Source organism: Electrophorus electricus, chromosome 19, assembly GCF_041902795.1.
Source record: "Electrophorus electricus isolate QZ-2024a chromosome 19, ASM4190279v1, whole genome shotgun sequence".
NCBI classification, from domain to species: Eukaryota; Metazoa; Chordata; class Actinopteri; order Gymnotiformes; family Gymnotidae; genus Electrophorus; species Electrophorus electricus.
Genome location: NC_137515.1, coordinates 4,196,200 through 4,222,009, shown reverse-complemented (window position 1 = coordinate 4,222,009; position 25,810 = coordinate 4,196,200). Strand labels below are relative to the sequence as shown.

The window sequence follows — 25,810 nt, the reverse complement described above, 5'->3', positions numbered from 1 at the left end:
GCTAGCGCACAGCTCTGAAGGCACTGGATGATGGGACGTCATTGTGTAGCTGAACCCGAGCTTACCACTTCAACGACAACAACAATTTGTCATGCGCTTTTCACCAGTGAAGGACGAAGATCAGCGGCAGTGGTTGGGGGGGATTTGGGGGGGGGGGTTAACTGTGGAAACAACTACTCCGCTGAATGTCAGGCATTCCATGTGTTAATTAAAAACAGATTTTCACTGGTGTTGTTCCTAGTGTGGAGCAAACACAGAGCCAGAAAAAAAACAGGTACAGCTACTGGTGTGAACCAAACAGAGGTACAAGGTGCTGAATTAGATGATGACCTGGAATTTCAGAATGATTCTGCAAAGGCACACTGATAAAATAAAAGACACCAAGATACCCTAGATCTCCTTTTATATAAGAGAATAACAGACATTTAACTGCTTTCTACATAAACCTCCTGAACAGTTTAGTAAAGCTTAATGATGAGAGACAGTATAAAATATTCTGCTTGTGCCCAGACGTTTTTATTGTATTTGCAGAATCCAGTCAAGTCAGCTCTTGATGAGCTCCTAATCGCTGGGGAAAATTAACCATCATCAGTTTCTTCCTGCTGTAACGGTTAATATTTTCCACTGATCAAGGAGAGGAGTAAACATGTTTGAAAGCTGTGGGGTCAGGAGCCCTTGCTAGCAAACAGTCATGAACTGCGGCAGATGGCAGACACCCTTAAAACCTGCTCCTCTCTCAGCATCAGAACACCCTTCCAGGATCTTAGGGTGAAAAACAAACACATGGCATTGTATGTTTCCCCATTCACGAGTCATGACCTTCATAAGGAGACACCCTGTTCTGACAGAAAATTTCTAACTGAACCGGACAGGGGAGGTGAACTGACACCTACATCGCATTATTGAAAACAAACATTGATTCCTAAACCAAGACACTTTAGCTCAATCCCAGTGGTAGCCCAGTGGTGTCATTGATCCTAGTAATTACATTACCATTGAGAACGGCTGGCCTGAAATCAGATGTCCCACTGACCCTTCCCGTCTCCCTTGGTGGAGATGTCAGAAAATTTCTGGAAAATTGCAGTAAAATTGCACCCCGTTAAAAGTTCACTCTGCCACATGACTACAGAAGACTGTGCGGAGGGAGGTTGTGCGGAAGCAGGCCGGTGTGCTGCTCAACGCGAGCATCAGGCTGGGACCCGTGCTATCACACAGGATGTGAGTGGCCCAGCGAAGTGGGTTGAAGAGGAGGGGTGGGCAGACTGGAAGCAGGTGAATGAGGCCGGCCTCCTAAGACCTCTCTGGGCTGGTGCTGCAGCTCCTACAACTAGATACAAACATTGTGGGGAGGAACAGGGCCAAAGACTCTTCTCCCATTTGGGCCAGAGCCACAATAAACCCCCTCCAGGGCTCTAAGGAGTAGCCTTTTTACCTCCAGCATTGAGCGATCGCTCTGAGAACACTTCCACACTTTTCTAATGCATTGGCTTTGCTGTGCTGTATGCACCATTAAGGAACAAGACACCCTGACCGAATGGAGGACTAAAAGGAAAATCCCCTCTGCTGCAGGCGCCCGTTTTAGGGCTGTGGATATAATGATGTTTATGAATGTGTCGATCATAACAGGAAGGTGAATTTGATGGCTGCAACACCATTACTTTGCCATAGACACACACACACACACACACAAACAGAGAGCTTCTGCTTCCATCTTGCTGGGGTTTCGGAGTACCAGTCAAGCACTCAATGCTTCAAATGTAATCAATGTGCAACTCCTTTTAGCTCGGAGTGCCCTTGAGTCTTAAATAAATGGATTTTCTTTTCACACCGAAGTGTAAAATCTCATTTGTGTTCAGGCATGTTGAATGTTTTGGCCACTATCTATACCTAGAAGGAGAAAGACAAGGCAGACTCTGGGAACACCAGGTTGGCTTCCAGGTTTGGATACATTGGTTCGTTGTAGATATTTTTATTTGTAGTGAGGTTGCAATGACACTGAAATAAAAACGTTTTTCCTCAGTCTAATGTACCAAAAGATTTAGAACTTGTGTCAATTAATATATATATATATATATATATATATATATATATATATATATATATATATATATATATATATATATATATATATACACACACACACACACACACACACACACACACACACACACACACACACCCATATATAATAGCTATGGGGGTGTAAGCTATGTGAATTTCTTTTACGTGTTTCAGCAAATCTTCAGTGCCTAAATCATATATTATGAAAATATGAATAGACTGACCTTTCCTGTTGAGTTAAATGGGCCAGTCGAGCATGTCAATCCATTTACTAACAAACTCAGTCGCACAGCATTAAAGTCACAGAACTAAATGGCACCTCATCTGTCACTTCCCATGAGCTTGCTTTGCTGAGCTCATGGGAACAGACTCACAGCAAGAGGGGAACCACTGCAGTGGGGGATTGTTCCAGAAATAACCAACCTGCAGAGGTGTGTCACAGCTATTTTCTGACCACCTGGCCAAATAGAGAAAGAGAGAAAGAAGCAAATGAAAGAGAGAAGGAAAAGAGACAAACTGAGAAAGAGGGTATTTTCTATATTATTAAGCATCCTTCCTCTGCCCTACCTAAAAAAACACTCATTAAGGTGAATTACATTTAAAGTTTCTATTCCACAATTACCGTCACCAAAACCACAAAGCAAAGCAAAAAAGTTGCTCCCTTGGGCGCTTAGATGCTACACAGGAAAGTTTCCAAGCACAGACTCATCTCAAATGATAGGAGGGGGAGTCTGAGGGCAGAAGATCACGATGGCTGGAAGCCTAATATCTAGACCGTGGCAACTTAATTCAATTACCCTCAAATGGCCAAACCATCTTTGCTCAGCGGTGACGGTCCGAAAGAAAGCAGTGGGCGGTCTGCACTGTCGCCACGGTCACACTACAGCACATTCCTGACGCGCCTCGTCCGCCCCGAGGTGAAGCCTGGCAGCCAGGCTGAGGTAGGTTTCACGGGACAGCGCGTCTCCGCATGGCTCTTCCCACGTGAGGGCCGAATTTCACAGCCCGCAGTGGGCAAAGGGCGAAGTAAGGGCAGCAGGGTCTGTGTCGTACATCTTCCTGGGCCGAGAGCGGAGGGCCAACCCCGTGCCTGCTGAGGACTTCTGCAGTAAAGCGGATCCATTAGGATGAGCGTCATGGCCTCGGGGCTGTATGCAGGTGCCGCTACACGCTTGGTTCGGATCCTCGGTGAAACTCCTCGATGTGGAGCACCCAAAGCCCAGACACCACTCTCCCGGCTGTCCCTCGTGGGCACCCGGTTCACATCATGCCGGCTGGGCCTCGTGCCTGGCAGCTGTCCAGCCGCGTGGACGCCGAACGCAATTCATCGGCCGGCTCCATCTGGTCCTCCAGCCCCTCCAGGCCTGCGCCAACCTCATTAACTAAAAGGTGCTTTACTTGACCTATGAAAACACTGCTGTTGTGTAGCGGCCTGTTCACACTTTGTCAGAAGTACTCCTGTGAACCAGAGAAAATGGATTCCTGAGAGTTGGGTACACTCGTTTTTGTTTTTGTTTTTGTTTTTTGTTTTTTTTAAAGAAGAACATTAGCTTTGTCTATACTGGCCATGAATCCACGAAGACCAGGTAATAAACAGGAAGTAATAATAGGTTAAAAGTGTTTTTTTTGTGGGATCTTTATAGGAGGAACCATACAGATGAGGGCACAAGCACACAATCTGGGACAACCTCTCCTCTCCTCATTCATCCCACCATGGCAGCAAAGTCAAAGCTCCTGAAAATTCTCACCCACCCTTCATACCTCCATTCTACCGGCCCATCACAGCAGGGAGGGCACGGGAGACACTTCTATCTTGGATAATAACTTTACCAAACTGGTTCACTGCGGAAGGCTGTTTGGAAGCGCGTTCGGAAGAGACAGTCAACTAACCATAAGGGAGCTGGAAAGGCCTGATTGTGGGGTCTGGAGTAAACATCCACCAGCACTGTGAGATTCAAAATGCCAAAGGACTCTTACAAGAAATGAATCTTACTGTTGCTTCGTCTCCGAGCTCGAACGCCAGTGAATTTATTAGCACAAAATAACAGGCAGCATAATTTGTGACTGACAAAAAGAGCAGTGCACTTGGACAGAATGTGCTTCCGAACTTTTCTTGACCCATGCTCCGAGATGATTTATGAGCGTCTCTGGGTGCCTCTCATTTGGGTTTCATTCTGAGTAGCTGAGCATCTGCCAGTTCTGGAGCCGGTGCAAGGTATATGGGGAATAGAGCTCTTATTAACTGGGCTGCAGTCTATGGCATGATGGGTAGATAAAAATAATTATTCAGCAGAAACATTTTGTAAATTATCTTACAACCAAATAAAAGGGGTATTTTTTCCCCCTTTAAGTTAATGTTCTTAATCTTTATTAGATAAATCCATCACTCAAGACCATCATGTAAAATATCACCAAAAGTACCAAGAGTTTAAATTCAGCTGCCTTGTAGCCTTGATAAGGCCAAACATTCCAGTGGATTGTTTTGGATTCACTGAGGAGGGTCCTGACCTCACGAGACGCCGCAGAGTTGTGTGAGCTCGACGCGTTCCTCACGGCGCTTCTTTCTGCTGCCCTTATACAGGCATTTTGTAGAAATACTCCTTTAATGGAAGAAGAATACCAGCCCTTTTGGGTAAAGTAAACCTTAGCACAAGATAATCTAGAATGCCATCAAAAAGCGAGACAGGAAATAAAATAGTTTAAGCCCTAAAGTGGATGCAATGTCATCACCAGGGACATTATTTCACACTGTACACGAGATGTGTGGTAATGACGCTCAGTACATGTGAGACCTAATACAGGTACACAGGTGATGTATGAAGGCAATGTCTCCATGGACATGACTCTTTTTTAGGTACATAAAGAAAGAACTCTGTGAGGACCATGACCTCAGGGAAGGCTGCGCTGTGCTTCTCCGAGGGTGCTGGGATTGATGGATGTTACATACATTATGTCATATACGCCACATATTGCCTGGTCAAAACATATTCAACGCTACACTACTATCCTTTTTTTTTTTTTTTTTAAAGACTTCAAACAGTGTTGCACAACATGCCAATTGTCTTTCCATCATATTTTGACAGCAATATCTTGCAGATTTCTAACGTGCCGTTAATGATTTTAGCATAATTGGAATGCTTATTACCTAAGCATTTGTGCTAATGATGTGCTGAGGTGGGGACGAAGTGAACGCAGCTCGCTTTGTTTCCTGAGTGTGCTGAAAACCTTCATGCTGCAGTTCTGCAGTTATACTCCTCTGAGGAAAGCACAGCCGAAGTCCACAACTCACAGCTCTGCCTGGGTCTCTTTGGGTGAATTATTGAGTAATGGATCCCCACACCACGTCCGCTCACCCCGCTGCCCTGCGTTTATTACACGTGACCCCTGTAAATTTCCTCAGCTGGGTAACCCCCTCCCCCGCTAATGTTTAATTCAAACAACAAAGGTCAACTTATCCGTTCCCAATAACTCAATATCTAGGATCAAAATCCGGGGGCCTATTAGTAGCCGAGAAAAAATACAATAAACAAAGCAAACAGAGGCAGAGGCATCCATTAAGTCTCCGTCACATAAATAGTTTGTGTTCTTCTTTGGCAAAACTTTGAATGAAACAACCCCCTCCACTCGCAACGTGTACTGCATTGCAGTATTGAGCCAGCAGCCTTGGGAAGCTGCAGGGAGAAATCAGAGCGATCGGAGCTAAAACATCCATGTCCAAGCAAGGTAGCGAAGCAGGAAGTTACTGTGGGGTAGGATGCGCCAGGGAACAAGCATGCACATGACCGCAGGCAGACATATCTCCAAATACCTCACTCTGAGGTTTGAATCCCTGACAATTTTATGAATTATTTGCACTTACCAATACATCAAATATACTTTTAACCCATATGTAAGTCATATTAGATTACACTATAGATATGATACATTAGAATATAGACATCATAGATATATTAGAAGGGATCTGTATCACACTAGCAGATGGTTTGCAATATTTAAATGGCTTTCATTTATACGTAGCTTATAACTTATTGCTGTGGTGTACTAAAATGGACAGTTTCTAGGTGCGATATTACACTAAAAAATCTCAGTCTCTCTGGAATATGGTCTCGATCTTCTCAGAGATCAGTGACAAATAAGTAGTGACCTCATCTTCACCCTACGACACCATAAAGTTACCCCCCACTTGCCCTGGAAAGGATGAGAACCTGTGCTACGGTCCTTGACCGCTGGGATGACGGCCACTGATGCCGGGGCCACACGGTGGTCTCCACTGGGTCTCCATCAAGGCTGTCCAAGGTCCTCCGTCCTTGCACGTGCGCTGTAAATACCATTCATCACCTTGTATTTTAATCAGGGCTCCGAGATTGATAGTCACAACCCATCGTGTTAACTGCCATCATCTGTCAGCACCTCAGGCGGTTCCTCCACTGTCAGCATGGTGCACAGAGAGACACTCCACCACCTCTGAAGTTACAGGGGATCCAAAATTAAACAGCAAGCTCTTTTATACGCAACCAGCATGCACACTGATCAGCTCACCAGGGAGATGCACAGCGGATAGACACAGGAAATGACTGGAATTTTGCTTGAGTTGGTAGACCATGTCAGTCTACGCAAATGTAAGCTGCTATGATTGAGAAAGAGATTGTGTCTACTTTGCCTGTTCTCTGTTGACTGTAGTGACTGCAGTGTGTGTGTGTGTGTGTGTGTGTGTGTGTGTGTGTGTGTGTGTGTGTGTGTGTGCGTGTGTGTATGTATTATATTTTGAAGAAAGTATGAATATATGGACACTGTATGGGGGGGAAATTATTTTAAGCCTAAGGTGAGAGAACCAGATAGATATATCCTCTTCTCATTAGTGAATAGAGAGGGCAGGTTGCAAAAGTTTGAAGAGGAAGCCAGACAGCAATGCTTGCAGTGAAAACGGGCAGAGGACTGTAAAAAAGGACAGATAAAGTGAGTCCAAAAAGGCATGGAGGAAAGGGAAATGAAAGCTGTTTTGATGGAAAAGTTCCATAATGTAATCAATGTCTGCTCTTCTGAAACTGTTGAAGCTGAAGGAATTGCCATGTGCCAGAGAATATGGCTACAGCTGTGTGCCAAGAATCACTCTCCCTCCCTCCCTCCCTCCCTCCCTCTCTCTCTCTCTCACACACACACACACACACACACACACACTGATTGCTGACAGCATCTGCTTCTTGTGGTCATGGAGTTGACTCCGGTGTGGAGTGCCTCGGGGTTTTCCGCTAGGCGTGTTCATTAAGACGAGCTCGTCTAGTTGCCTAATAAACCCACACACATCTCACCCTGAAAACACTCCTCCGGGGAGCAGAGAAAGCGCAGCAAGAGGTGCAATTCGCTTGTCAAATGCAGTCTGCTAGATGCACTTGTCTATGTCAAAAAGCATTACACAGATGAAGGTCATGTCTTTGTTCAGTAAATGAGTCTACTAAAAGGAGCTACCACTTCTTAAGGAAGTCGTTCTTGAAGCACAGTAGAGAGAGCGAGAGAAAGAGAAAGAGAAAGAGAGAGAGAGCGAGAGAGATTTAAGCTAGCATGTGATACAGGTGTACAACAAGCTGCCAAAATTCACTGTACATACAACTAACATGGCTTTAGAAGCTGTCATGTCACCCAGTGTTTAGGTTCACTCTCATTGTCTTAGTGTTCTAATTAATCAATGACTGGATGAGCAAGCTTAAAGTGCAGGTTAAAGTATGTGAGACACAGTGGAACACTGACTGAGTTTAGTAGCGATTTCTCTTCTAGATTAATGTTCAAGCTCTGAATACACCGAGAGGGTGGGAGAGGGGGGTGGGGGTAAAAAGATATAATTTACATGTCACTTTTTTAAAAAATGCCTTTGCAAGCGCTTGCAAAGCCTCAATATGATGATCTCATCCACTCAGTGCAAACAGGGGAAAAACTAGCCTCAAGACACAGTGCAAGCCAAAGAATATTTAGGGTTTATGTGAGCATTTATTACTTACTGAGAGCAAGGTATGTGCCTAAGGACTGAAATAGTCATTTTAAACACTTATTGTATATGCTGAAATCAATGGCAGTTAAGATTAAGCATGCTCTGGTCAAGCAGTACCAACTAGATTTTGCTCAAATTTGTTTGCAAGCTTACAGTGCCTTAGTATAGGTTGCAGTCAGTGCTGTAGAAGGTTTTGAGATGCCAGTATCTGGGGAAACATGAATCATACATCAGCACTGTCTGGTTGGTTTGTGTGGTTTCTCAGTGGAGCTCAACAAAACATCTTCTCCCTCTCCCCATCCCTCTCCCTCCCTCCCTCCCTCTTTCTCTCTCTCTCTCTCTCTCTCTCTTCTGAACACTGGCACCAGAACAAGGGGATTGGAGCCAACGAGGGATGCTGGATACTCGATCTGTGAGCATGTGCAGTTGGTTGAAGGTGGCAGTCATGCAACCCGTTTCCATTCTTGCTGAGAAGGAATGCCAGCCCTCGGTGAGCTGTGTGCCACCCACGGGCTAAGAGAGCACCACGAAGCAGTGGATGCACTGGAGGAGATTATCTCCACTGCCAATGGCATCAGCAGTGTCTCAGGGGCTTGCTGGAGAAGGGCCTAGGCTTGACTCACTGCCAGACTACTCTTGTAAAACAAGACCCTTTGATGAACCATGGCAAGTTGAACAGAACAGCAACACTCCATAAGGAGGAGCGATGACCTCCGGCCCACGGTGCAACACTATCGGCTGTTACAGACACCAGTAGGCTAAAAACAGAGATCTCAGCAGATCTCTTAGAAAATGTGATTGCCGATCAGCGAAACGTTAAACTTTTAACCAGTCAGATTATCCCCATATGTGAAGACTTCAATTAAGACTTGGGAGAAATAGTATCAAAAGAGTCCCTTTGAATTCATGATGCTAAAAAGAAGAGACAGAACACTGTAAGGCTCCATTTTTCACTGGTGCAACCAAAGACAAAATGCCACTGTGTTCGAATAAAGTGCGTTCACACACAGCCCAGTGAATAGGATCACAGAGAAAATGAATTGCGCTGGGATCTTGAACTTCAGAAGAGGCATTCAGACAGCCATACAGGTTGAGAAACAGAGGACCAGTGGCTCTGAAATTAGTTTTCTCCTTCTAACACACTATGTATCTGTATACTCAAATAACCCCATTTTGAAATATAAAGCAATGGAAAAAGAGAGGGAGCGCAAGCTTTAAGAAAAAAGCAAAACCCTAAAATCTGAAAATTCATCACGGCATCACAAATGACTTGACTAGCCCAAAGTGGGGACAGGAAGCTCTTGGGAAAAGCCAGTGAAGTCTGCCTGCATTTTGCTTTTAGCATGCGCATTTTTAGAAGAGGGACCTCTAAAAATGGCAAAAGGAAAGATGACAAAATAAATGCTCATGTAGAATACGTGTTGCTTCCAACCTGGTTCCTAGCCTGTAACGAGTTCCTACGCTAATTAGAGCTCACACATCATGCTTCCTCTCTTTTACGGTTCTTTTGCAAAAGAGAGGTCGTGTGAAACGAATGCAACCAGGTGAACCCATAACACCGAGAACGGGACCCGCTGTGCGGTGAAAACACAGCAAGCTGTAATAAGCAGAAGTGAATGTGCCCCTTTGCTCCATCAACACAGCACCACTGCACTAGTGCCTAACCCAGAGACTGCGTAAGGGGAGGTTGCTCACCGCGGACCAGTGTAGGTCCGACAGAGCCGTCATTATCACAGATTGGCTCACGGAGGCCGGGACACAGCAGCCACATAATCTGCCGGTCCTGCAGCTGGTCTGAACATGTGACCCACAAGCAGGGTCTGCAAAAGTTACACTTTTGCCATTACTCATCTAGTAATCTTTAGTAATATGACCAAAGAACTGACAGGTTACAAATAGATTTGGCCAGCTAGTAAGACACACTGCATAGTACACAGTGATCTAGATAGGAGAAGACAGCTATTGCTGAAATGATCAAATCTGGCATTGTTTGGCAACCCTGTGTCTCGGCAGCTGCGGTGCATCTGTGAAAAAATAATTAAATCAACCCCACCAGTTTCGCATCGATTCCATAAGGACACTTAAACAATCAATTGAGTCGTGCAAGCACATCTCTTCCTAGTGGGGTGAGGGGCAGGAGAGTGATTAATTAAAAAACCTGCTGACTTAAGGAGGAGAGATGGATAGGGTTCCAGGAAGCACTACGCGCCATCCTGCGCACAACCATCCTACCGCAGCCGGGCTGCGTGCGAGGGGGTGTGGCCAAAAGTGGAGTACGTTCCGGTTGACCCCACCTCCCACTCCAACAGTGCGAGCGGAGGGTGAGTCTATGCGGCAGCTACGGGGACATTATGTCCAATGGCTGTTTAAACTGGAAGGGTCGCTGCACTCGGCTGGTCCACTCTCTGCAGTCTGTGCAGTATGGGGAGAGAGAGAGAGAGAGAGAGAGAGAGAGAGAGAGAGAGAGAAAGAAAGAAAGAAAGAAAGAAAGAAAGAAAGAAAGAAAGAAAGAAAGAAAGAAAGAAAGAAAGACAGGAGAGGGAGAGAAAGCGAGAGCAAGAGGCAGGCATGGTGTCCTGCACGGGGAGGGGCGGTGCTGTTGCACACTCTGGGCGTGAAAACAGCACAGCAGCAGCGTTGGAGCAGGTTGCATGCCAGCACTGCAGAGAGATAAAGACAGAGGCAGGGAGGAAGGCACAGGCAGCCTATGGAGGCAGGATAGAGAAGCAGGCAGGCTAAGGAGGCAGGATAGAGAAGCAGGCAGGCTAAGGAGGCAGGATAGAGAAGCAGGCAGGCTAAGGAGGCAGGATAGAGAAGCAGGCAGGCTAAGGAGGCAGGATAGAGAAGCAGGCAGGCTAAGGAGGTAGGTTAGGGAGGAATACAAAGTAGGCAGTCAGGCTATCAGAACACTGCCGAGGGAGAAGGCATCGCTGTTTTCCAAACTCTTTTTCTCTTACTACCAGAAGCTTTCCTCTCTCATGTCCTTTATTTAATTTCCCTCACCCTCTACCTTGAATAAAGCAGGATATTGCAAATTCATGAGGTGGCTTGCCAGCTAACCTTGACACCTATCCTTCGTGCCCTCTCAGTTAGGTATAAAGACACGGAACCCCCCCCCCCCACACACACACACACTTTCTGCTCATGCAGCAAGCGACGTGAGTAGCCCAACTGTGAGATGTGTGCTGAGTCATGCCTCTCTTTATCAGGGAGGTGCCGAGTCTGTCAGAATCAAACCCAGGCCATCCTGGGCACGCCCCTACGGGATGGTGCAGTACAGCAGGACACACTGCAGGACACACTGTAAGGTGAAGGGAAGGTTATGTTACTCGCGCTGACAGCACAGCACAAGAATGGGTGCTCCTGCACTCAGCAAGCAGTCAATATAAGCAAATCCAATATGCTGGAGATCCTACAGCGAAAAACAGAATGAGAGAGAGCGAGAGGGACAGGGTGAGTGAGAGATTGTCTCAGTGCCACAGAAAGCCCTCGGTGGGGAAAGAGACTGCGGCAGTTCGCCTCTCTATTTATCTTGGCTGAAATAAGCTCAATGTCACAGAGGCAGCTCCCCACTCGCGTAAAGGCTGGCGTCGGGCCGGCGTGGGCTAGCAGAAATGACGGATACGTTGCGCACTCTCTGCCTCTTGCATGCTGCAAATGATCACGTGAACACGTAGGCTGCAAACATGCACGCATGCACGCGCAAACACGCAAACACACAAACACGACCCTGACATGGTCCTGTTATTTTCATTTTTTAACCCACCACAGGAAAAGACGCAGGCCCCGGTCGCTATGTAGTGCTTAGGATCTTACATGCAGCAGAGAGTGCCATGTTTTGAGTGAAATACGGCCTCCCCTTCAGCCCACACGTGGCACGGACATACATCAGGGGTTTAAGTGTTTTCGTTTTCCAATGAGCATTGTGAATGGTGCAATACACAAACAATACAGGGTTATTATAGGCAGTAGAGAGGTTTCTGCCCCTCTGTGAGGCACAAATGAAACTGCACTCCAGCTGTGTGTGTGTGTGTGTGTGTGTGTGTGTGTGTGTGTGTGTTTGTGTGCGTGTGTGCATATGCATGCCGGGGGGGGAGGGTGTCTTTTTTCCAAGAGTATAGGCAAAACAATGGGGGGGGATTTTGAGATTTTGACTAGGATACAGGCAGAAATTAAACAAAAAGGCAAACCAATCTAGTCCACCCTTCAACATATTCCCAGAACATTCCAGGACATCCCTCTCACATACTGTTCATGTTCGCATCTAAATGTACCTGAACACACAAGCAAGGCTGGCTGCCCTATTAGGGAAAAAAAAATCATCTTTCTTCATGACTGTTGCAAGATGAGGCACAAAGTCACTGCAGTATAACTAATAGAATATTCCCAAGACTCAGACAGCACTCTCTGATATGCATATATTAGACATGTTCACAGAGCCTAGACCTAATTTACAAAAGCAATAATCAGTTCACTAATGATGATGTTGTCCTTTGTCTGGCAAATTAGAAGTGAAGTCATTCTTGTAAAGCACAGCAGAACCTCCTGCCTGCTGCAGCCTCTGTACAGACCCCCCCCCCACACACACACACCTTTGGGTTTTGTCATGTGATCAAAGAGAACAGAAGTCTAATCACTATGTGCCGAGTCTTCCATAAACCTGTCAGTCATGCCTTGCGAATCAGACAAGATCAGCTGAAGCTGTCTGAGCGGCTTCATATCTCCCACCCTGTGTTGATCCCCTCACTTTTAATGAGACCATCATTAATTGTGATTTAATTTTTTATTTATCATCAGGGGCCTGTGTCTTCTGAAGATGATATCAGTCTGATGTATACAATGTTGTACCGCATATGGTCTATAAAAGCCTGCTTGTGGAGTCGCACATTGAAGAAAATTAATTTCCATTTCTCTTCTCTCATAGTTCCAAGTATATTAGCCAGCATCTGCTTCCTCATATGCTCTCCTCACATATCCATATAAACTATATGGCCTGTATGTTAAATATGCATTTCATTCAGCAATTTACTCCCACTGCCACAGGTGCATACTACGAAGCACCTCGCTGGAGTGCGGTCTGCTTTTAAAAACATTTGTGAAAGGTCATTCTAAAGAGCTCACCGAATTCAAGCCTGGTACTGTAATAGGATGCCACCACTGCAACAAGTCGGTTTATTAAATTTCTTCCCACTTTAGAGTGGTATTACTGAAAAGTGGAAGCATTTTGGAACCAGAGCAATGACGTGGCAGACCCCGTAAAGTTACAGAGCTGGGTCACAGTGCTGAGGCGCATAGCGTGTAAAAGTCGCCAACACTCTGCTGACTCAATAACTGCGGAGTTCCAAACATCCTCTGGCATTAACATCAGCACAAAAATGGTGATGTGATTTTCATGGCATGGGTTTCCATGGCCAAGGAGCTGCATGCAAGCCTTACATCACCAAGCTCAATGCCAAGTGTCAGATGGAGTGATGTAAAGCATGCCACCACTGGACTCTGCATCAGAGGAAAAGTGTTCTGTGGATTGACGAATCACGCTTCTCTCTTTGGCAGTCTGATGGAAATCTTAATGCTTCAGCATACCAAGATATTTTAGGAAATTTTATGCTTCCAACTTTGGGGAGAACAGTTTGGGGAAGGCCCTTTTTCTGTTCTAGCATCACTGTGCCCCAGTGCACAAAGCAAGGTCCATAAAGGCATGGCCCACACAGAGCCCTGATCTCAACCCCAATGAAAACCTTTGAACTAAATGAACTAAAACGGAGACTGTGAGCCAGGCCCTCTCATCCATCATCAGCATCTAACGTAAACAGCGAAACACACGCCCGTCAACAGGCCATCATCACTCTTACAAAGCACCAGGCTACGAGCGTGACTGTAGCCCACGCCCCCCGGTACAGCCTATCACCTCCTCAATCCTGCCAAACAGAAATCTCCGGCGGCAGGGGGAAGCCGATTGAGAGTGAGAGACGCGGTTCGGGATTGCTGAAGACGGCCAATCCCACACACGCAGCATGGGGCCGAAGGCAGCCACTTTGCAGTGTCAGCGATCCCATCTCGTGTCGTCGCCTATGGCGACTCCAGGCTGGGCCCGTGTGGACTTAATTGGCCTGTTAACGAGCCACTATAGAACAGTGGAGCTCTCGGCTCTCTCATCACTCAGTCCACGGAGTATCCAGGACGGGCGGTTAACAGAGTGAGCAGCATGCAGGCACTGCTGACAGGGGTAATGTTTGATCTTAAGAGTGACAACTGTCTGGGCAATCAAAGCTCCAGAAAGCCCTTTCGTTAGTCCACATCAGAACTGGTTCACGGATTTAAGGAGACAGAAATAGGACTCACTGGGTTGTTAAAAGTCAAGATAAAAATTATAAGAACATAATTCCTTCAATGCATGTTTTATTGTTATTTACTTATAAGATCAATTATATCACACATATATGTGTTATACACATGTTATTGACACTAAAGGTTTTGCAGGTTTAATGAACGTCTTAGAAGTATATTAAGCACAGAAAATGTTTTCAGAAAAATAACCTTTCTTGAATGCCACATTTCACTCTACTGGCTTTTTCTGTGTTCAGACCCCTTAAATGGCAAGTCTTCTTCTAAATGTCGCACGTGGACGCACAGTGAGTAGATGCGGGCATCTTGCGGGGACCTTTGGCTTTCACCTATTCCTGCAGTGACACACACTGCAGTTACCCTGTCAAACTGCCCGAGCGGCAAGGTAAAGGAGCCCGGAATAGACGTGGGAGATCCAGCAGCTGAACGCGCCAGGGTGAATGCGGTGCGGCGGCACCTGCCTTAACCAGCCCGCTACTGGATGTGACATAATACCAGTCTGTCCCATAAAATAAAGGCTTTCAGCTAGCGGCTGCTAGCTATTCTGAGCAGCATGTATGTGTCACCTACTGAATGCAGGTCCGGCCGAACCCTTTTGCACTAAGTGGGAATTACATCTCCTCCGCTGTCGGTGAGGAGCACTCTGAAACAGAACGGCGCCTTGGCACAGGGAGGAAGGAGTGTTGTGCCTTTGCCTTGCTGGTGATCTGGGTGCAAAAAAGCAACACGGACGTTTGAGTATAAAAATATACACGTGCATGTGCAATATGGTGGAAAGACTCGACTTCATTAAGGAGTTTTGTCTAACGACTTGGAAAAAACAGAAGTAGTGGCACCATCTGTTCACTCAGAGTGAAGAGGAAAGAAAGAGGGGGTGGGGGAGTGGGGGTGGCAGGAGAGAGAGGAAGCAGAATTAGATACATTAGGTACTCTCTTCATGCCACTTTTGTCAGATTAATAAAAATGTTATTATAACTGATATATAACACAAAAGAATCAAACTCTGTGTTTAGTATTTGCATAAACACTTTTGGCCTTGTGTCTTTCAGAGAGAGAAGAGTACAATGCAAATCTTCTTTTGAGCTTAAAATGTTTACAAAAGGTAATCTTTCTTAATCTTTGCGGACAGGCAACCCTTGCCACATTTCTTGTTGCTCCCTTTGTGGTTCTGACTTGAACAAAGACCCCATCCAGGCTTAATAATACCCCATGGCAGGGCCAAGTATTTTCTCCAGAAACACACTAAAACTGTTCAACCTGGCGCCCCACGTCTGCTGAAGCGGTGGCAATAGGAAATCCAGCAGGCCCTCACCCGCACTTCAATAAATTTCTGCCGTGTTTTCTCTGCAAACAATCCCCACTCCGTCCTACAGACGCATAGCCAAAGGCCTGAGGTGCCGCTCTGGCCCAATGCAAGCCAGGCCAGCCAAGCTAATGTATAAATCCTAGTGAGGAAAAAAAAGGCAAATATTTTTAAAAGGAATATTTTCCTTTTCCTACAATGAGCGTGTTAGGTGAAAGCAGGTGGTTTGAATTAAGGAAAAGTGAAGCCATCCAAAAGCATCTAGTGCAGTGGTGAGGCAAATTGGCTCTTCCTCGCTCTCCCTCACAGTCTGCTGGTAATTTAGACACTCATCTCACACGATCTCTCAGATTTGTAGGTCATAATGCAGCCAAAGCCTGCCCTGGCCACGGGTTCACTTCAAAGCAGCCATGACCAACTTACTAAAAGTACACGCACATATGCCGAGGTAAAGGCAAAGTGAAAATTTAAAGCTTCTGGTGCCTAAACACTCATCGAGTTTCCTTTTTTTGCTCCAAGCATTTATACCTACAAATAACGAGGTCACATAGTGCCTGGAGTATCGAAACACAAAATGAAATCATCTGGTCTAATCTGGGATTTTTTGTTGTATTTCTTTTGCAAAGGTGAGGCCACATTTCCTAGTACATAAACTCTGAGGATTAGGCAACTGTCAGAGACAACTCTCTCCAGACACTCTCTGCGCTCTGGGCATGACAGCACCACGTTTCAGTAATGTCTCCTGAGTGTTTCCTGCATGCTGAGCGCAGGTGGAACAGGATGTATGATAATGGCCTGTTGTCTAAGTGTGTGTGTGTGTGTGTTTGTGTGTGTGCGTGTGTGTGTATGCGTGCACATAGGATTCAGTGACTGAGTGTTAAGCTAAGCAAAGCTGTCTTGATAATTAGCTAGTGTTGCATTTCAGTCTATGGGGGAGGGTAGCGACTGTCAGTCACAGAGTGTATGTGTGTTGTGTCTGAGTGAAGACGGAGTCTTTAGTCTGAGAAAGTGTTGAGTGTATCTGTGCTATGACTCTCTGTGTGTGTGTGTGTGTGTGTGTGTGTGTGTGTGTGTGTGAGATGCAGTGGGTGCTGTGCTGTCCGGGAGGATGGCATGGATGTCACTCTGATTTCGGAACATAGGCTGACACAGCTCTTGGTAAGGGGTGTCCCCTGCTGTGATCTGCTCTACTAATTAAAGAGAACAGTGCGTCCCTCTGGGGAGACATCCATGTCACACACACACATATACACACACTCGTATGCATGCACAATGCTGACACTTGCCATGGAAGGCTTGGACTCAAGAAGGAGTGAAAAATGTAGTACACATGTTCAGAAACACGCTAGAGTAACTTTTCTTATCATGCAAAGGGTTAAATTTGACAGTTTTTGCATGATATGCTGGATGGTGTCAATGTAAAAACTATAAGCCCTCCGATATGCTGCTCTGAGATGTTCTCATAAAGTTTCAGAAAAGTAGCCCAGTGCCACATCTGAGCAAACACGGAAACATCTGCAGTGGCTTTTGGCATAGTGTTTGAAGTGCTTGAGTTAATTTTGTCCTTGGGGAAGATCTTCAAAACTGTACTTGCATAAACCATCTTCAGCACTTAGAGGCAAAAAGATACTTTGTATCAGCGTGTGATGTTTATTACTGATTTTGTAAATATTAAATCAGTGAAAATAACTTTGGAAAGAGTCCAATTAGTGCAAACTCCTGAAATAACTATAAGCACAAAAAGAATAACCAGTGTAGATTAATCAGCAAAGCTATGACCAAGAGAAATGCTGCATATGAATGTGGAAAACAATTTCAAAAGAGTCTTTGAAACATCTGATGTAGCAGCTCAGATAGCATCACCCAGAGGAAAACATTAAACATGCACAAATTCAGTATTACAAGACAAAGCTCTCACAAACAGTTCTTAAAGGCAGAAGAACACAGCATGATATATGTTCAGGAATTAAGTTAACTGCTTGCTTTATAAAAAGGAAGAAGGAAAGTCTCCTTTATGAGAGGTCAAATGGCAAGCTGTTCAGCACGTCACACACCTCGAGAGCCACGCTTAGAGGCCACAGTAAATGCTAATTGGCTCAGAGAGGTTGCGGCATGAACATGTGGGGTCAAAGAAGCCGAGCTAATAAATACGTTTGTACTGTGCTGGCCTATTGTGTAGAGTCACTGTAATTCCAGTCATCTGGAGAGAAGCAATGACCGTGCATGAGGGAGATGCACTACTGCACAGGAAGCTGGCACTTCTCATAACCTATGGTTCCACAGGCTTGTGTCATCTCCATGTTTGACAGATACTCTAGCTTTCTCTGGAGATGCAGTCTAAATATAGTACAGGGCACTCATTTCCTCTTTAAATCATTCTTTGCATCTATACTGTGCTTCAAACAAGGCACAAAAAATAAACAATAAAATAAATAAAATAAAAATATATATTGGAATTCTATTTCAAGAAATTACTGTAAGAAATTACAATAAACTGCAGTTACTTCTTGGAATAAATAAAAAATATATATGTTACATATCATGAATGGTATCTTCTTTTGGGTATAATCTGTGTGTATAATCAGTAGTTACCTTTAAAACTGCTAGTTTGAAGGCAAAGTAGAGGATGTTGCTATCAAAGCACTATGACAGACTGAGCAGGCAGTGGGGGGGGAGTTAAACAGGGAGAGAAGCACATTTTGATTAGACACCCGATGACATTCACCAGCACTGTAGCAATATGTTGAAAATTTTAAGAACTACAGCATGAACGTCTAGGCAATATCAGCAGAATCAAACACTTTCTGTTCTGCTAACAGCCTCAAAGATGCATGTGTTTTTCTTGTGTAAGAATCGCAGCTAATGGCAAACACAGAAAATTGGATAATCGTTCAGTTAAACAAGGAAAGTGTTAAAACCAAACATAACTTCAGGCAGAAAAAATGCAAACTTAAAAAAAAAAAAAAACATCCACCTGGTTACTCTAGCAAAGGTAATGGTATAGCCTGTGCTTGCTATAGTCGGCAGGGCATTTTAGCACACTGCTATAGTGGCATTCGTGAAAACGCTCCTCGTGACACGGCCAAGCAGTCTCACTGCAGTGGTGTGTCCTGCACCTCCTGCTCTACAGCACCAGGGCTCTGCTCCGTGCACAGCGCTTCGCATAGTTTCAGTAAAGCCCCGGGAATGTTAGCCACATGTCCAGGTGGTGAACTTGGCCAGATTTACCTAAAGTCCCCAGGAGTCTGCGCTCCGAGTGTGCAGTTCACAGCTTGTACAGTGCAATTATTGTTTCTTGTTGTAATGGAAACTCAGAAAGTGATGAAGATCTCTCCACTGTGGTTAGACCCCGTTTCACCAGTGCTTACTGTCCCTGCTTGACTGCTTAATAAGACGGACCTCAAACCACGAAATTACTGATCCACACAGATGGTCCATTCTCATCTATGATGCACAAGTCAAATAACATTATATACAATCTCCAAACCAGTGAAAGTTGAACTAGAAAAGGTAGGGAACTGTTTGCCACTGTCTGCATTGTAAGACATGCAACAAATCTTTCTTATGTAGCCTGTTGACAAACATTTAAATATTACAAAAAGTCAAAGATTAACACAGGTTAAATGTGTAAGACACAAATATAACAGATACAAAGTGTCATTGATGGGAAGCACCAAAGCTAAAGTGCCCCTTGTGGAGAATTTTATTTTTATTCTAAACGTGAGTGAGTGAGTGACAAGCCATGTCCATGAGGTGACTCGCATCTAAAAGCCAGTGGAAAGTGTCAACTAATAAAGAACCATTAGTCTAGGTAATGGCTACCACTTGTGGGATTAAACAAAAAACAAAACTGTTATATATATTTAGGTATTGTGATATTTATACGAAATCAAAGCAAAATAAAACTGGCAAACTAACCATTTTGCTACTGGAGGCAAAGGTTCTCAAGGGAAACATTCCCAGCCCAGGAAGCTTCAAACACGATGCTTCGTTTAAATCAGAGAAAACTTCGCGCTTTGGGTTGGTAGCGACGAGTTGTAATTGAAATACATTTTAGCTTGTTTTTAATGTAAAGATAGCTGGCATATACACAGACTATAACTGGCTACACAGCAAACGATCCCTTGAGCGTGACTGGTAGTGTTCAACAGTAAGACCATCGAGTAATACGCTAATTGACTTTTCCCAGGACAACTGAAATAAACTTACCTAAAAGCAGCGAACGAAAGGTTGGAGCCATCACGAGTCCTGCATGGACGGAGAATCCTATAAAAATGCCTCCTCGCACCATCAAAACGAGCACGGGTCATTAAAATTATGTCTCAGTTTTTGAGACTTCGACTGTAGACTGAACGATCTCACTGATAGAGTCCACGAGAACAGCATCTCTAGAACAGCTGAACGCCCTTGTGGTAATTCAGAAACGTCCTTTTGCTCGTAGTTCCCATCAGAATAACCTAAGAATTAAAAGTTTCCCTAGACGAATGATGCGTTTCTACGTCCTCCCTTGATTCGGGCTCCAGCTTCCTTCTCCCATTCGATGTCGTTTTTTTAAAAAAAAAAACAAACACGCACGCAGAGTGGCGAAGGTGTGTGTGCGGAGTGCTGGGGACCTCTGCAGTTGAACACGCACACACTTTCTTCGCAGAGCAATCGCTCGATTCTCTCATTTCCATGCGGGACGTGCGGGGAGACGATTGGATAGCGCGAGTGGCAGCGCGTCGAGACTTTCTCCAAAAGTGTCGCGGTCCTCTAAGACGCTTTGGAAAACCGACGGGGCTGCTGCATTTGAATTTAGCAAACTGCAATCAGATTCCTGCCCTGACGTTTAAACGCGATTATTTCCCCCTACCTCCATCATATTTTGCTACCTCCATCATATTTTCATTCATTTGAAGTGCATTATAGTATTTTTAAAAACTCGCTATTACTTAACGTCACTGTATTAAAAAGCCCGGGCTAAGGCGCATCACTACATCCTAAAGATGTCACACCAAGCCAAAACACAAGGGAACATATAATGAACCAACATGGCAATAAATATTGGACCCGCACAGAAGAGAAGACAAAATAAATGCGTCTGTACACTCTGGTGTGTCTTTTAAGTAAATGGCTTCAATACAGAGATCCTACAGAGAAATCAAATATCAAATAAATCAGAAACGTACATAACAGTAAAGACCTAAAGTCCAAAACCACAAAATCATACAGGACACAGGAGGCAGCAGTAACAGGGACGCAAACCACGTTAAAATCAATGAAAATCAATACAAAGAACACATGACCATTTAATGAAAGGAATATACTGAGTAGATAACAGTGAAAACCTTCAGAGGAACACAAAAGGAAACGTCTCGTGTATGAACTCCTTTTAAGTAGGCATAGGCTAATGGCTAGAACGATGTTTGTTTTAAGCTTTTAAATAAGAAATGATGCATGCCTCACTGAAACCATAACGTAGACTACACTGTCTGAAGAACCCTGCCAGATATTCCTGCTATACAATTGCTTTCCTTGAGGAATGGTTTTCACAGGCTAATGTGAATGGAAGATGTGTGAATATGCTTGGTTATATTCCATATATAAAAATATAACATAAAAATAATAATAACAGTGATAGACAGACTAAATAGTTACTCATTATAAGGCTCGGTGTGATTATTTTTGTTTATAGCAAACAAAAAGTGTTTAAAAAGAAACTTCAGAGCTATACACTCTCCTCCTCTTTATCCCATCCAATTAGTCACGAAGTACTGTGGTCGATGAAAGTTATCCTTATGATCTGGTTAGAATAAGGTACTTATGACAACAAGCAGCAATTCAATCAATGTGAAATGTCAGCCCAGAGCAATACACCATTACAGCAGGGAGAGAAAAAAAAAACTAGGCTGCGCTTCCTTGTGGCTTTTTACAGAGGACGGCTGTGTTCACATAATCATGCATTGTCTATTCTGCCGTGCCAGACGTTGGGGAGTGAGTCTGCTGCTCCCGCCTCTACGGCAACACTGTTTTGCCCTTTGCGATGGAGTTAGGCAAATACATCAGGTACAATTTGCCGCAGTCAAATTCGTTGACTATTCTGGGCACCAGATATACAGGACAAAGTTCTCCCTGACATGATTCATCCAGTATGAGCTCAGGTGTTTATGTTTAGCATCCCCATTTGGGTCAGAACAATGTGTTCGCCAAGACAAAGCATCTCCTCAATGCATAAAAAGTGACACTTTAAGTGACTTTTTTACACTCTTTATCAGATATCAGATATTATATCAGAGTCAAATTAGCCAGGCTCTTTGAAGCATTAAAAATAATCTGACCATCTGAATTTCATGAACTCAAAGTAACATAATAATTCAGTTACTCAAAGAAAGCAATCGATAGCGTAAATCAGTAACTCAAAGAAAGTAATTGATAGCCTAGTCAGGCAGATGTAGTTATCACCAGACATGGGCTAGAAAATTAAGTAGGAATTCAGATGCATCTTAAGCATAAACAGAGATTTTCTCTGATTTTTTAAGCCTTGTACCAATAAGATTGCTGATAAAACTGCAAGATTTAGAGGGATTTTACCACAACCCCCTTTACATTTTCATTTACGGCATTTAGCAGACGCTCTTATCCAAAGCGACTTACAAAAGTGCTTTGTCATTTACTCATAGAATATATCCAAGTACAGTATAGTAGGTTAGAATAAACATACCAATGAACTAGAATACTGTAGAATACAGGGATGAATGCTGATACCTAGAAGTGCAAAATACATAAGGTCTATCTTAAACAATGATAAGTGCTATAAACAATAAGTGCTAGAGTTTGTTAAACAACATAAACAATGCCTTACAATAAATACTAAATTAGTCAGTCAATAAGGGAGCAGTGTCAGTTGTCCTTTAAATATTCTGCAAATAGATGGGTCTTCAGTCTGCGTTTGAAGACTGCAAGGAACTCTGCTGTCTGGACAGCAAGTGGGAGTTCATTCCACCATCTTAGAGCCAGGACAGAAAATAGTCTCGATGCTTGTCGTCCATGAGACCTGAAGCAAGATATTTCAAGCTGAGCCGTACTTGAGGTTCAAAGTACACGAGGTACGGATCAGGCCCCCTTCATACTGAACCTCAGACACACATACACACACACACACACACACACACACACACACACACACACACACACACACACACAAAGAGACTCACGCAAACACACACACACAAACACACACACGCGCACATGCATGCACACACACCCCACCACCCTCGTGTACAGCATGCTGTGTGTCAAATGAAAGATGTGAGAGGCGTGCAGCAGGGCTGCTGTATATCTGCCGACGGTCCCCATCATGCCACAGAGGGAGAGCCACAACTCTCCCCCAAGTGTTCATTCATCAAACAGCTCAATTAATAACCCTCCCCGAGAGCAGAGCTGAGGTTCTTAAGCACCCGCTGCCGATAAATTCGTAGACCTCCTCCTGACTCCATTTGAGGGACCATGGGACCGTGCGGCTGGGCTTAAGTTCAATTCTTTTCAGTTTGCAGCATGCAGGGAAGCTATTGGAGGCCTATGTTTTGTTCTTCATGGGATTTGTAAGGGTAAAAGATAAGAGGTTAGCCCTTCCACAGTCCAAGAGCACCACGCTTGGCGGTGCAGGGTCCACTTTAAATTTTTTCCTAATATGTTCTGAAGGGACAATCAGGAGGCATCTGCTGAAAGGGAGTCCAGGTGATCGCAGTGAATCAAACAGCTGATCACAGTGAATCAAACAGCTGATCACAGTGAATCAAACAGGTGAGCACAGTAACAAATAGTTGATCACACTGAATCAAACAGGTGAGAACAGTGAATCAAATCTCTCGCCCAGAAACAGCCGCTGCAGTGGAGTAACTGAGGGTGGGCTCAAGGACTCCATGACTCCAATAGGATTCTCAATCAATCAGTAAAAGAAACTGGCCTCGGTCATACCAGTGACGGCTGCTGACGCGTGGGACAGGTGGGCCAGGACAAGTCATCTGTTTGACAGGCCCCATAGAGGAGGAACGAACATGGGAAAGAAAAGATTGCAGACAAGTGGCCTCCACTCCCCAGTAACGCGTCCTGCATGACGGGGGTGGAGCACTCCACCTGTCTCCAAAACCCACTTTTATGCACCTACACAACAACAATGAAATGAGCCTCGGGGATTTAGAAGGGCCCACTCCAAATCATTGTGTGTAAACATGAGCATTGTGTTTATTCCCTTAAGCTGCCACTTTAATTAAAGAAATTGGTTTTGTGAAAATCTGAAAGACCTGTGCACCCATGACATGTATTAAATCAGAATTGTTTACTGTTCGCACCACACTGGAACTAATCAGCTCAAGTGAATAGAAAAGCTACGACATGAGAGCAGACATTAAGAAATCCAATCAATCACTTCGGTTTGAGAGTGTCTAGCTTGAATAGATCCCCGCTGGCCTCCATACAGAAACATGCCAAGTGGCTCCAGAAAGATGTCTGGACAGATCCGTCATATGCCCTGCTGCCATACCCCTTACTGATATATCACTCAATGCATTATTCCTTATTGATATTGCAACGTGCACTGCAAGGAAAGTGATTTCTACAATTCAAATTTAAATATTTGCATTGTGGTGAACAACAGATTGTTTGCAGAATTGCATGCTTTATTTAATCTTACATGCTATCATAAATGTCCACTATAGTTTCAATCACTTAAATAAAACGTAGAAAATATATTTCGAGTCAGCAGCTGCTTAGCTCGGTTATGAGCTCTGCGATATCGATGATCTGAGTTTACTGTGCCCATCAAGGCCCTCAGAGTCTCCCAAAGCCTATTCCTTTGTCAAAGCTGCCCTTTCACTAACCACTAACCACTAAGCGCTCCCACAAAAAGGCTCGCCTGTTCGCATTCTCTCATGCCATAATCTCTCCACGTCTGAAGGGTGGACGAATCATGCAACTTCAGATATATAAAGACAGCAACTTAACGTATCATACCCTGTGATCATGAAAGCCATTTTGTCTCAATCAACCTTCATTTGAATTAGTTTTATTTATTAAGGTATCACATAATCCTAAGAGAACTCAAAGAAAAGTTCACTCTTTATTTGATGATTTACGATTCCATTGCTTATAGCCACCGATTTTGTCAGCACAATGAATACAGATTCAGCTGGGTACTGCTACTTCTGATAAAAATTTCTGTTGAGCAACCAAAGGGTGAAATTATTCTATACATCAGTTTGCTGTTTCAGAATCACCTTTAATCTATAGCGAGATGTTATATTTTTCCTGTAGGTTGATATCTTGTTACAAAGTATACAAACACTGAGGAGGAATGATATTAAAACCTAACATGACATGACATAACATGGCTTGACATTTCTAACTTTGTAACAAAGCTTGTTTTGTATCTGTTCACATTACACATGAGAATATTTATAATTCTAAATGAACAATTTCCTATCTTTCCTCAGTATGTTTTATATCTAGTAGAAAATGAGGAGACACTGAGGTAGAAAAAATGAATAAACCAATTGGACCTTCTGTTCCCACTGTTGAATATGCATCAGAGTAGCTGCTTTGGCAAATGATAATCTAAAAAACAAACAAAAATAAATAAAAAGGAGAATTTTATTTCAATTGTATCCTATTTCATCAATTTAGTTTTATGTGTGGAGATGCACTTGTAAAAGTAAAAGTAAAATGTGATTTAAATGAGTGGTGTGTAAACAGTACCTGACAAACTGGATTTAACAAACCAGGACTAATTAATCATAATGACATATGCAGCTGACACAGAACTTTCTGCTCTTGGCAATTTTTTCATGACAAGCAAAAGAGATGAAGGGAGGAGTGCTCATATCATTCCACTCCTCCTCCTCTGCTTTCAAACGCAGATCACTGAACAGGTAATCCAAGATCATCAGACGATATCGCCATCGGAAACGGCCGCATCAATCTTTCAGCACACACGTGTCATAATTTTAAGTGGGTTATTTAAATTCATTAAACACTGCCATGCCAGGAGCTGCCAAATCCATTATACTTGCAAATGATGTTTCTGCAGAAGTGCCTGGTACTAATACTCACATATTTTACATATCTGCAGCCTGAGAATGACG

General features: G+C 44.0%; 1 protein-coding gene across 2 annotated transcripts in view; it reads right to left on the bottom strand.

Moving 5' to 3' along the window:
* clmpa (CXADR like membrane protein a) overlaps window positions 1–20,358 on the bottom strand; it is a 34,862-nt gene extending 14,504 nt beyond the window's left edge. Inside the window, exon 1 of one of the 2 annotated variants that reach the window (XM_027015416.3) lies at window positions 19,902–20,358. In XM_027015416.3, coding sequence (XP_026871217.1) covers window positions 19,902–19,983 — 82 coding nt within the window. In that variant the 5' untranslated portion in view covers window positions 19,984–20,358. The remainder of the gene's footprint in view (window positions 1–19,901) is intronic. The other variant, XM_027015417.3, reaches the window with a different exon arrangement.
* Between the last annotated feature and the right edge of the window lie 5,452 nt (window positions 20,359–25,810).